The 12,232-nt window shown below is 41.2% G+C and overlaps 1 protein-coding gene and 1 non-coding gene across 2 annotated transcripts; both read right to left on the bottom strand.

Annotated features, from left to right (window-relative positions):
- Positions 1 to 308: 308 nt before the first annotated feature.
- trnar-ucu (transfer RNA arginine (anticodon UCU)) lies at positions 309 to 382 on the bottom strand. The gene has a single exon. It is a non-coding gene; the product is annotated as a tRNA-Arg (tRNA).
- A 783-nt stretch (positions 383 to 1,165) lies between these two features.
- On the bottom strand, positions 1,166 to 12,183 carry LOC125704858 (type I phosphatidylinositol 4,5-bisphosphate 4-phosphatase-A-like). Its single transcript, XM_048970997.1, has 7 exons — positions 11,438 to 12,183; positions 8,669 to 8,862; positions 7,879 to 7,985; positions 5,546 to 5,651; positions 5,315 to 5,367; positions 4,371 to 4,461; positions 1,166 to 3,632 (listed from the first exon to the last, which is right to left on the bottom strand). The coding sequence occupies exons 1-7, from the start codon at positions 11,541 to 11,543 to the stop codon at positions 3,489 to 3,491; spliced, it is 801 nt and encodes a 266-aa protein (XP_048826954.1). The 5' UTR covers positions 11,544 to 12,183; the 3' UTR covers positions 1,166 to 3,488.
- Positions 12,184 to 12,232: the final 49 nt, after the last annotated feature.

Raw genomic sequence — 12,232 nt, 5'->3', positions numbered from 1 at the left:
AAAATATCCTGTCCACGTTTTTTCATTGAATTTTTAAATCTTAAAAAATCACCTCAAATTTTTAAATGCTTCTATCGCGATATTCAACTAGAATAACATAACATAACATAACATAACAAAACATAACATGGGATATGTAAATTGTATAAAAATTTACTTGAAATCACTGTGCGTTTTAAACGGTATGCATCAGCATAGGTGACGAACTAAGTCAAAAATTAATTTTTAAGAAAAAAATTATAAGAGAAATATTATTATTGTTGCTATAGAAAAGAAGCGCTTTCATAGCACTGCTCATCTAGGATCCACATCTCTGCCGGGACTCGAACCCGGAGCCTCTGGATTAGAAGTCCAGCGCGCTATTCCATTGCGCCACAGAGACCAAGCCTACTAAGCAGGCGCACACCAGGTTTGAAATTTATACGTGTTTCTCTAGCATTTTCCATAGCATCTCTCAGCATCAGGACCAGCACGCCGCCATTTTGGTTTTCAGTAGACGAGACGGTAGAGGGCGCCAGAGTAAAGCTATTGCATCATTACATCAGAGCCAAAATGTCGACTTTTAACAGCTAATCAAGTGTATTCCCGTTAATAAATAAGCTTTTTCCACAAAACATTTGTTACTAACTTTTGCATAATACACATTAAAAAACCTTATGTACGCTACATTTTGTATAGCTTGTATTTTTCATCGCAAAATAATGTTTTGGAAAAGGCAATTTAATCGGCGCTGAAATTATATGTTCTTTGTGTAACATATATTTAGCATATACGTTCATATTTCCCCTGTTTATCAATGCAATTTCAAGAGACACACCTAAATAATATATCGTATTATAACATGGATTATACCAAGGACAATTCGCATAGGCTACTAGTTACGTTTACCCAGCTGTATATAACGTATACTAAAGTTAATATTAATACGTAAGCAGTTATTTGTGGGAAATTTATTGTGCTTGCAGAAGACAAAAAAACAACGTTTAACTTTCATTCTGAGGATTTTCAGTTGTTTGATACGTGCCTCGTTTTACTTTTCGGAATTTCCTTTTGTCCGTACCGTAAGATCGAGTTAAATACCAGTTTCGGTTTTGTAAAAAATATCATTCATCTTGTTTCTCAGGTGTAACACAATTAACCTAAAGCTGTAATTACACTGACATAGTTGTGGAGAGTATTAAACAAGCATCGTTTATTAGTAGTAATGACATATCTATCACATTATCGATCAGTAATGACATAATTGCCATGTCCATGATGTACAAAAACATCAACCACAGACAAGAAAAACGTAAAAAGAAAAATGCATATATACAAAACAGTAGTGATGTTCCATATATCTGTAAGGTTGTGCTATACAGAAGCTATCAACAACTCTGGAAATACAAAATTAAATGCTTCAAGCAATATTTTGTAATTACCATTAAATCTTTCAGAACTACATTATCTTCAAAAACTGTCCACATACATAACTGCTGAATAGTAAGGTAATAAATATTAAAAACGAGTTAAAAATATGTATGCAAAACAGCATTCATTTTACATTTGTGCAAGGGTTTGTGAGCTAATTAGTCAGACATCCAGGGATCGACGTAAAGCAGCAAAGCCCCCTAAACTGGCCATTAACCGCTCAACACGAACTGCTAGTGTTACTACAGTAGCAGGACAATTAAACGTGGTTTTAAATCCGCTTAATATCTTTCATTAACCCTGGCTAGCAAAGCTGCCTCATCAGCTAATTCACATTAACACAAATGACAGCTCGTGATACAGGCTATGGCGAAGTCAATATCACTTAGCCACTTATATAAGCTTTATCACACATTATTTTTTAATATCTTACTGGCCATACTTTTTTTCCCCCCAGACTTCAAAGCTTTCTCTGAATTGTAACTAGCCAACTAAATTATTAGGTCAGATGTGGGGAATGTCTAAAAGGTCAGGCTAAAAGGCTAGCTAGCATAAATAAGCATTCAAAATATTAATTGTGGAACACCATGTAACTATTTATTGTATTAAACACATCAGGGCCAATTCAGTTAACACTGGAAAGTCGGCGAATAAAGTAAATGCAAATGCATAAAGAACACAGAGATATTCTGATGCTTTTCTAGACTGCCATTACCTTCAATGATAATTCCAGGTCATACCGTATGCTAAGGAATATTCATGAATATGAGATCATTACTTCAAATGAATATTGAGGGAACAAAATCTTGTCTAGTTCATATATTGTCTGGTTATGATCATCAGCACTAATGCTTCAACCATAATTTATTCCACAATGCTTGCTGAAGAAAAATGCCATTCGGCGCAATTCATTATCCAGTCATAAAAACTGAATTTACATAAACCTCCAATATCCAAAGCAGTCTTATATTTACTCAGTCGAACTTATCATATTCCGAATCGATCATCCGTTAAATACCACTTAATGGAGTTGTGTTAAAAATACCACAAATCTTGATCTTTTTCCAGTTAATCAAAGGTTGTTCCATTGACACTGATGGGAATGTGAATTTCTGTATACATTATCCTTCTCTACTATTTCTCTTACAAACAGACAGACAGACAGACAGACAGAGACAGACAGATGTTGAATAAGAGAAGCCTCTACAGGAATCAAAACTTCTGAGTAACCAGTAAAAAAAAACAAAAAAAAAACAGAAGTAATTTCTTTAAACATACAAAATAACCAAAACTTAAAAGAATGACTGATTTATCAAGTTCAGTGTAACATTTACATTCTTACTCATCCCAGGAAAAGACACTGCAAAGAAAAATATGCAAACAAAATTCTGATAAAAAAATGACAATAGATAACCTGTAACTACATATCTGCTGAATGTATATGTACAGAACTGCTGTGTAAACGATGTGCTTTACAGTGCGAGAACAGTGTGCCTGTGTGTAATGCAGTGATCCCGCAGAAACTTCCCTGAAGGGTAACCTAGGTGTGCTGGGAAGATGGGAGACGTCATTAAGCACTGGATCAGCTGATCCAACGAAGCACCACAGTTACCAGTACGATACACAACAAAAACCAGACCTTTGACTTCAGCCCCATATATTAATAACAATAATAATCACCACTGTCAGTCTACTGCTCAGCAGCTGTTAAAAGTAAGGGACAGGTACACTGGATAGTGTTTCACTGCACACCGTGCCATCAGTTAAACATCCAGGTAATGCGTATTTGGGTGACTGCGCATGACGATAGCTGATGCAGGGCAGATACATGTTATACACCAGATCCCGCAGATTTCCCCAGCGTGCAGATGTCACAGTCACAGTGAGGAGACAAGTTTCATGGTGGGATGGTACTGGGGTCTTCAGCCCGAGGCTGCTGGGGGTTGGGAGGGAGGGGCCCCCCGGCCCGCACACGGGCGCCCCAGGGCCACGGCCCCTCAGGCGGGGTGTAGGGAGGGAGCGACACGCTACCTTCGCGCTGCGATGCCGGGCTCCCGTGACACTGCCTCCCACCTCACCTACGAGAAACCCTGCACAGGCTGGCTGACCCGCATGCAGGCCCAGTAAAGGCCGCGGCCCAGGCTCAGCACCACCAGTAGAACCAGGGCAGCCCAAGATACATAAATACCCCTGTAAATTTGGGCGTGATTCCAGGTACCAGCCTGAAAAATAACAAAGACAGAAACGAAATAAACATGCTGTTTTCCCCCAACTGCTTTTCAGAGTTAGCGTTCTTTACGCTTACTGCACAGACGTGACTTAAGCATGGTTTACAGAACCAGCAATAACCCCGCCGTCATTAAACTTAATTAAGTTGTTTAAGCAAACTATTAATTAAGAGCTAACTTCCCTAAATTAGGCATTTGGGAATCATTGCAAAAAAGCAATTTTAATTCAAGCTCTATAAGTATAAATTTATTATAAAAATATTATATACTATTTTTTTTTTAATGCAATATCCAGGGTGTTGTGTGCATGTTGGCAGCGTGAGGTGTGAAATGATTGTGTGCAGCAGGCCGCAGTGTGAACAAAAAGTCAGTGCTGAGGAGTGTGCAGTGTAGCAGCGTGAACTGTGAAATGATTGTGCGCAGCAGGCCGCAGTGTGAACACAAAGTCAGTGCTGAGGAGTGTGCAGTGTAGCAGCGTGAGCTGTGAAATGATTGTGCGCAGCAGGCCGCAGTGTGAACACAAAGTCAGTGCTGAGGAGTGCGCAGTGTAGCAGCGTGAGCTGTGAAATGATTGTGTGCAGCAGGCCGCAGTGTGAACACAAAGTCAGTGCTGAGGAGTGTGCAGTGTAGCAGCGTGAGCTGTGAAATGATTGTGTGCAGCAGGCCGCAGTGTGAACACAAAGTCAGTGCTGAGGAGTGCGCAGTGTAGCAGAGTGACATCAGCACTCTCACCACCAGGCCAGCAGTGAGGACACTGAAGAGCAAACACAACAGGAAACACCACAGGCTCCGTCTCCTAGGATACCTTCGGCCAATCGAAGACCTGCAACAAATGGGAAAAAGATAATCATAAAAAGATGTTGTTTTACACCTGATATTCTTTAGCAACCGCATCCTTGTTAAAGATTTAATTTTTTTCAGCAACATGAAGCATTCTGTCATCAGTGGAACCCGGCTGGACTGATTTTTGGGACTTGCGGCTCTTGTATGATCCCACACTGACCTTTGACCTGGGGGGTCCACACCCTGACATTATCTGCTCCAATGTTTTTTCTTAGTTACAAAGTGCTAAGAACCATCTCTGATAGCTCCCAAGTCATTTCTTCAATTTAAGCCATGGTCTTTACTTTTAGAATACAAGAAATAAAAGGCAAATACACTATTCAGAAAAGCACAGCATTACTTTTATGGACCAAACACTTTTGCCCGAAGTGAGACACAAGTGCGGAAAGCTGGCAATCAGAGAGCTGGGTCAGTCAGCCTCCGGAGAAAAGCCTCGCTCAAGGACCCCATGGTGATGATTATTCTAGGATTCAAACCATCAACCTCCCAGACAGATACTCAGATCCCTACCCTACTGCACTATGCACCACTCCAACAGATTTCAACACCCTTCACACGCGGGCAATTTACAGCATAACTACGTTCCTAAAGGAATGCATATAGTGTTCATCTGGCCCTGTCTCTAACTTGACAAATCTTTCGTTACCCACAGAAAACTCATACGTTGCCTTATGTGTCAGCAAACACTCGCAACTACTCCAGGTTATGTCGAAATCACCATCAGCCTTCATCTTCTCAGACGCCACCAACGGCTGAATTCCGGAACTCGAGCTGAAAGTGAAGCCCAGTGGAATGGCCAAACCGGGAATCAAGTAACAAAAAGAGACACTTACACCTTCCTGCAGTGAGGACATCTGGCGAGGGTCTTATCTGTAAATTCCGTCCACTGAAACACAGGAAACGTGTCATTAGCAGGTCGCTAGCGTTTCATCATAAGGACTTTGGTTACACTGATTTAGATGCCATATGCTAGTGAGGATCACAAAAAAAAACTGAACAAAGACAGTCTATCTGCAGAAAGCTAGAATCGTCACAATAATGAAGGTCATGACGACTGCTCCTACCAAGAAAGTGCTGCTGCAGTGACCACAGGTGACCCGTACTCCTGCTGGCTGGGGGTCAGGACTCGACGGGCCCGGATGCACAGGGCCCAAATTTATTACCCTCTTACTGTAATAAAAGAGCAACAAGAGGCAAACTGAGCCTGGATCAGTTAGCCGAGCCAATCCAGCTATAACTGCAACAGAGGACCAATGAGCTACAAGCAGTGCAACGCATGGCTTATCAGTACATGGCTTATCCTAGCCTGGTTTAGTTTGGGTTCAAGTTTTAAAGCTACAGCAAATAAAGCTGGACTCATGGAGAAAGCCAAGGCGGTATCTGAAGTGAGATTAAAAATAAATAAGACAAAGGCATAAACAACAATGAAAAAAAGGTTACTGACAAACAATAGTTATGTATGTTTTATACAATAGGCTTTGGATTTTAAAAAACGCACAGGAACACATCATTTAAGTCAAAACATTTAATTAATGGGATTGAAAGAAAATTCAATAAATTTTCCTTTATCGAAAGGAATTTGGTATGAATGTTGTAAAGATGTCCCCCACCTATTAGTAAAAAAGTGTTAGTGTGTAGAATGTGATATACATCGCTTGATGTAATCGGTCTTTTCCCAGGAACGTTTGAAGTTAATTATTTGCATATTATCAATAATCAGGTTGATTTCAGAACGTTTCCTGTCACTGTATACGTTTATATGCCGTAGTCCTGGGCAGAAGCAGACATTTCAGGTCCAGAGAATACTAATCCAGACCAGGATTTTGTTCGAACCAACCAGTTGAGTACTCTGACTGTGACTCTTTATGCTCAACTGGTTGGTTGAAACAAAATCCTGGTCTGGATTTTTAAATTCTGGACCTGAAATGCCCACCTCTGGTCCTGGGGAACACCATTTCCTGTCACTGTATATGTGTATATGCATGGCATGAATAAAGTCCACTTGACCTGATATTCATTTGCTATACTCCTCATACTGGATGAGTTCTGGGAAGCCTTGAGGTATGAAGGCGGTATCAAGAACTCTTGGACACCTGCACTGAGCACCTCTGTGTCATCAGTGGCTGCCTGCTCATTAGCAGATGCCCAACTCTGGCCTAGGAGTCTTAGTTACCAAGAATTACTCGTTTTTTCAACTGTAGGGTGGTCAGTCTTTAAAGATTCCAGTGTTTAAAGACAAGAGTCTCTAAGAGTCAGCGTCTCTAAAAATGATACAAGTCTTCTGCTGTTCACAGACAGTAAAGTCCAGTGCTAACAAAACAGCCCAGGTCTCCCCTGTAAAAATAAATCTTTCTGCTGGCATAAGAATACTAAAATGCTGTCATTAAGTATTTGGGTGAATCTGAGACTCTTTATCATCTGTCGCACCCAGGAAGATATTTAACTTCACCAGACTGCAGTAAGGAACGCTGCACAAGTGTGTCTGGTTCAGAATGATTAGGCTGATGTCGAGGTTTTCTAGATGAGCTCTGATCTGTGGTCCAAAAGGTCAGACGCACATAGGTCTGGTCTCGTACAGCTTTGAACATAAAGACGGAAGAGCACAGAGTGAGCTGGCCTGACGCTCACAGACTCTAGAGATTGCTTGCTTATTGCAGGGCTGGGTTTAAGCATCTGTTCTCAGATGAGGGCTCATTTACTTCAGCGTACAAACTTTGAACAGGAGAGGTTCCGAATGTCCCGAAGGCAAGACAGATGCCCGGATGATGAACAGTATCTAATATCTTTAAGTGTGGCTTCCTAGCTGAGCCATAAAATATTCTCCCAATCCAGCTAAGAACGATTCAGAACTCTGTACAAGAAAGTAGTGAACTCTCTGCACCCTGTTGGGATTTTGCGAGGACCTTCATAAGATCTACAACTTCTATATATTTCCTCTTCAAATTCTTGATGTGGAATAAAATATATTATCTATTATTAAAGACAAGAAGGAGGAACTCAGCCTCCTTTGCTACTTTGATGCAGTTTACATGATGGGGGACATAACGAACAAAAATGTGTAGAGACAGATTTTGTCTTAGATCATTTTAATCCATTTAACAACTGGACAGATGTGGGTCTTGTTTATAATTACCTGCAGTTTCCATTCAATCCTATTCTAGTATATAAAAGCATCCTGGCTTGTTAGAACTTGCGTTTACTAACCAGAGACCCTGCAGTGTCTACAATGTTCGGTGTGATGGTAGCAAACATGTCGCATGTGAACCGAAGACATGCGTTGCGTACGTGCGAGGGAATGTGGAGGACGAGTGACTAATAGGTGTTTGTTCTGCCATATGGTCTGAGCAAGCAAAGTGTTAGATGTGCGAGTTTTATTAGGGATGAGCATGTCTCTTACCAGTACGGCCGAGGACAGGCGATCCGCTGCGAAGTGACCTTACAGATAAGCAGGCAGTTGCATGGACAACGGACGTACTTTTTCCCTGCAGGAGCGTTCTTAATGGGCTGGATGCCGGGGAGGGGGACAATGGAAGAGATTAAGTGAAAGATGGAGAAGAAGGGGAAGATGGTGGAGGTGAAAGAGAGGGAGCAAACAGCAAAAATATCAGAAAAGGAAGAGAGGATGTGAACAACAGAACGATAAAAAAACATGCACAAGCTGAAAATAACAAAACTAAAGGGAATTCAAAGAAACCAAACCATGTGTTTACAAGTAATCTATCAGTTTTTCTTTGACTGGTATGAGACACAGAGTGGGGTCGTAACTGAAGGGTACTGGGCCATGCTGCGATGATCTTTAACAGAAACAAACTGAACAAACGTGCTAATAAGATAGCCCTAATAAAATACAACGGTCTCGCACAAAGGCGAGTTCATGCATCATTCATTCAGCATTATTCCTTTTAGAAATTCTGAGCTGTTTACCTACATGTTTGAGTGAGCATGACATGCTGCAAGTGTGTAAGGAAGGCAAGTCTACAGATTTTAGCCATATTATGAAAAAAATGCCGTATTTTCTTTCGGTTTTATTCAATGCTATTGAATATAAAGTACAAATTATTTGCTTTTTTTTGTGGATTTCGGGTCATTAATAACAGTAAAATAGGTAAGAAAAGAAATCGCACAACACAAGAACACAGACGGGCGTGTGTGTGTGTGTATCCGGGGGCGTGGCATGCTGCTCGCACCGTGGCCTCGTTGCAGACGCCACACTTGACCACGTGCTGGTGTATCTTGCCCTCCACGCTAATGAGGCTCTGACACACCCTGCAGCTGATCATTGGGGCATTGCTGCTCTCGGGGGATGCGATAGGGGAGTACTGCGGAGGGTCCTCCTGGGGCGAAAGTGGGGGCTGGCTGGCGTTGGAGAAACCAGCGAAGCCTCGGAGAGGGAAGATAGAGAGCGTTCATAGTTCATGAACACACTGACAGACCAGAAGGTACGGTAGACAAGAGCGGCACGACATCACGTCGCAATATACTTGTCATTATATGACACATGCGTAATAATCACCAGGGCTTCAGATGACAGGTGAAATATCTGGCCGGACGCCAGCTTTTCGTACTATGCGGACGTTTACTTATGTCCACAATTTAGTACGCAGACTAGTAGTGAGCTAAAAATATTACCCAGCTGTACACATTCAGCATATCCTTATATTCAATAAAAATGTGGGTCTTTAAATTACAAAAAGTACCGCCACAACGGCGTCTTTTTTTATTAAAAGGCTGCTGAGCTGCCCCTTTCTTCAGCGCCACTTCAGCGCTTATCGCTCCCATGATTTACCAAAACCGTAGCATGTAGCGCTCCGCTAAATGAATTCAGTAAGCATAAGGATACACTGAATTTATACAGATTACTAACTCATGAGCGTCACAATATACATCTCATTAATGTTTTAGGTGTACTACCAATCTGCTTAAACTGTGAGCATAAGTAAACGTCCGTATACTGTAGTACCAGAAAGCTGGTATACGGACAAATGTTTTGCCCATCATCTAAAGCCCTGGTGATTATTGTACATATGCCATAAAATCGCGAGTATGTGATATCATGGAGCGCTACAGTAGACCAATACTACCAAGTTAAAGTATGCATAGTGCACTAACACTGGCAACAACTACAGTACACAGCATATATAAACTAACCTCTGTACTAAGGAAGAAAACACAATATATAACAAGGGCATAGATTTGGTTTCAACATTGATAAGGACCAAGTCAGCTCCAAACCTCCCACCCTTCAAAAGACACATGCTACTCCCACAACATTAGTAGGCAGGAGCACCATAAAGGGTAGGAAGGTTAGGATGGATCCAAGGGCCCCTGAGTGACAGGGCCCCTAAAATATTTTGAACTGGATTGGTCTGTAATGGGGGCTGAATATGTTATGCATTTATGTGGTCCAAAATCTCTAGGGGTGCCCTTATTGGTAGGCATATGTTTTTATCAATCATACCAAAATCTATGTCCTTGATATACGGTATGCTAACTCTCTGGATATTACTGCATTTTGATAGCGCTTACAGGGATGATTAGTGTAAGATAAAGCAACAAACAATTTTACACCGTTTCAACAGAGAAGTATGCAAACTGTGTCATGTTCTGGCTCTCCAGGACTAGGGACTGGGGAACCCTGCATTAGTTACTACTTGCACTTACAACAGGATCTTAAATCTGATTTTCGTTTTTTTTTTTTTTTTTTTTTTTAAATGTACAGCTGCTGACAAGTAGCAGATAATTATAATTTAACACCTAACCATAGTCAGACAGCCGGCTCATTCTGGATGATATTATGCTAATACCCATGCCTGTGAATAATCCTGTGCGGGAAGCTGAGCTTTAGGTGTTCTGGGCCACAATCCGATATGCACGCAGTCTAATCCACAATCAGCAATTTCAACAGCAGTCTCCCCTTAAACAGTAGGCTATATGTCTACACTATTGTACACACATACCCGGCAAAAGAAATACCAGCATACTGACAGTCATTATCCAAAACTTTAGCAGTACAAAGCCTACACATACTGTAACTCGTTTTTTGTAAAGTGTCATTACTGTGACTTAGTAGTCAGAGTGAGTAACTCTTCCGTTTCAGTAATGAGGCAATAAGGTTCAGCAGGCAGCTCAGCCTAAAGGCGCTTTACAGCAAGTCCTTTAATAATGGACTATATGAAATCAAATACAGGGGGTTGCTTTTAAGAATATGTGTCTGTGTGAAGAATACGAATCCCATTAATAACCTAAGATTTAACATGTTGCATGAGCAAAAAAAAAATCTGCAGGAGTATAAAGGAGCCGTAGGGGAAAAGGAGGGTTTGTTTTTGGAAAACGCAATTTTTGGTTGCCCTGCTGACAGTTATACCGGATGATATTTATTTTCCTGGGGCAAGACAAATATAGGTAACATTCAGGAATTCAGTAGCGACGAATCAATGGTGAAACTAAGCGTACTACTCCGAAACCCGTTAAACAAGCTCAGATGAAATCTGATATCGCTCTAGCACTCGAAAATAGGTGGTCTTCGGCTAAAACTTAAAAAGCTCTATTGAAAAACATGAGAAAGTTCTGGTCCTGTGTCTGCCTGCCAGCACAGGGATTGCACTTGAACCACAGAATTGACTTTTAAAGGACATTAACTGCACATCTCCACACGTGCACAAGACTAATAAATCTAAACACCAATCAAGCCATAAGTGCGATCGTGCAATATAAAGCTGTCTACTGGCGCACACGATCTGCAACTAGATTTTCTAATACTGTCACAGTATAGAAGGCCCATAGTGGGGATACGTTTCTACCTCACAAAGCGTACATCCTTACCAGATAATGCTGTCAACCTGCTGCGTAGAATCAAAACAAATTGAATGCATGAACAGCTTCTCTGTGATACACCCCCGAGTTTACAAAAAAGCAAGTGGCAGGTGTTGTGACATTCTGCGCAGTTAGCTACTCACTTTGCGGTTTGGACGGCACGCTGAAAGGTGCGATTCCCGGTAAGGCTCCACCATTACTACCTTCCCCCGGATCGGAAAGTAATGGAGACCGCTCACCGTCTGCCATGCCGAGAGCACGGGAAGGGGGTCAGTAATGGGAAAAGCGGTGAGATGACAGCCAGCGGCACTTGGTCGATCTGACACGGTAAGTCCAGAAAGGATTTAACCAAGGAGAATCATATGACCCGCAGTGCGCCTGCACCGCTCAGGAACAGGAAGAAGCGGCGAACCTGATATTTCAAAATAAAAGTCAGGCAATTGCAAGCCATCACTTTAAAGTAGTACTGCTTTAGTAATTGTCACGATCATCAACTCATTTGTTTCCTTCTAATCATTGCAGTATACTGTAAAAAAGTAGTGAATTTTAAAACGTAGGTGTTTTTCGTGATTGTATACTTTGTTGTACCTTTGGGTTATTGTACTTTAATGGATTTTTCTAAATATTCAGGATGTGTTTTTGTAATTTACCTCCAAATTAACCTTATCAGTAGAGATCCTCATTAAGAAGTAGAGAGGGTCAACTGTTTATCTTGATCTCACATGGCAATGATCACATCTGTGACCTTAACGCAGCCATTTAGAAAACAACAATGGAAATGATTCACTCCCCTGAAGATTCTATTTTGGCAATATAATTAGATGGTTACATGCAAATTAGACCAGATCATAATATGCTAAGCGTATAATCCCGAACAAATAACTGAAGAATAACCAAATCATATTGACTGTACGATGCTTTAAGGGTCAGGAGCATCA

Source organism: Brienomyrus brachyistius, chromosome 12, assembly GCF_023856365.1.
Source record: "Brienomyrus brachyistius isolate T26 chromosome 12, BBRACH_0.4, whole genome shotgun sequence".
Classification (NCBI taxonomy): Eukaryota; Metazoa; Chordata; class Actinopteri; order Osteoglossiformes; family Mormyridae; genus Brienomyrus; species Brienomyrus brachyistius.
Note: the sequence above shows the minus strand (reverse complement) of the source record. Positions and strands in the feature narration are given on the sequence as shown.

What these genes read in the sequence shown, in the direction of transcription:
- LOC125704858 (XM_048970997.1), bottom strand. Translation starts at nt 11,543, where the DNA reads ATGGCAGACGGTGAGCGGTCTCCATTACTTTCCGATCCGGGGGAAGGT. An exon ending in ACTGCAGCAGCACTTTCTTG is followed by an intron (nt 5,368 to 5,545) that starts GTAGGAGCAGTC and finishes CCTGTGTTTCAG; the next exon opens with TGGACGGAATTTACAGATAA. An exon ending in TGTCCTCACTGCAGGAAGGT is followed by an intron (nt 4,462 to 5,314) that starts GTAAGTGTCTCT and finishes CATTTGTTGCAG; the next exon opens with GTCTTCGATTGGCCGAAGGT.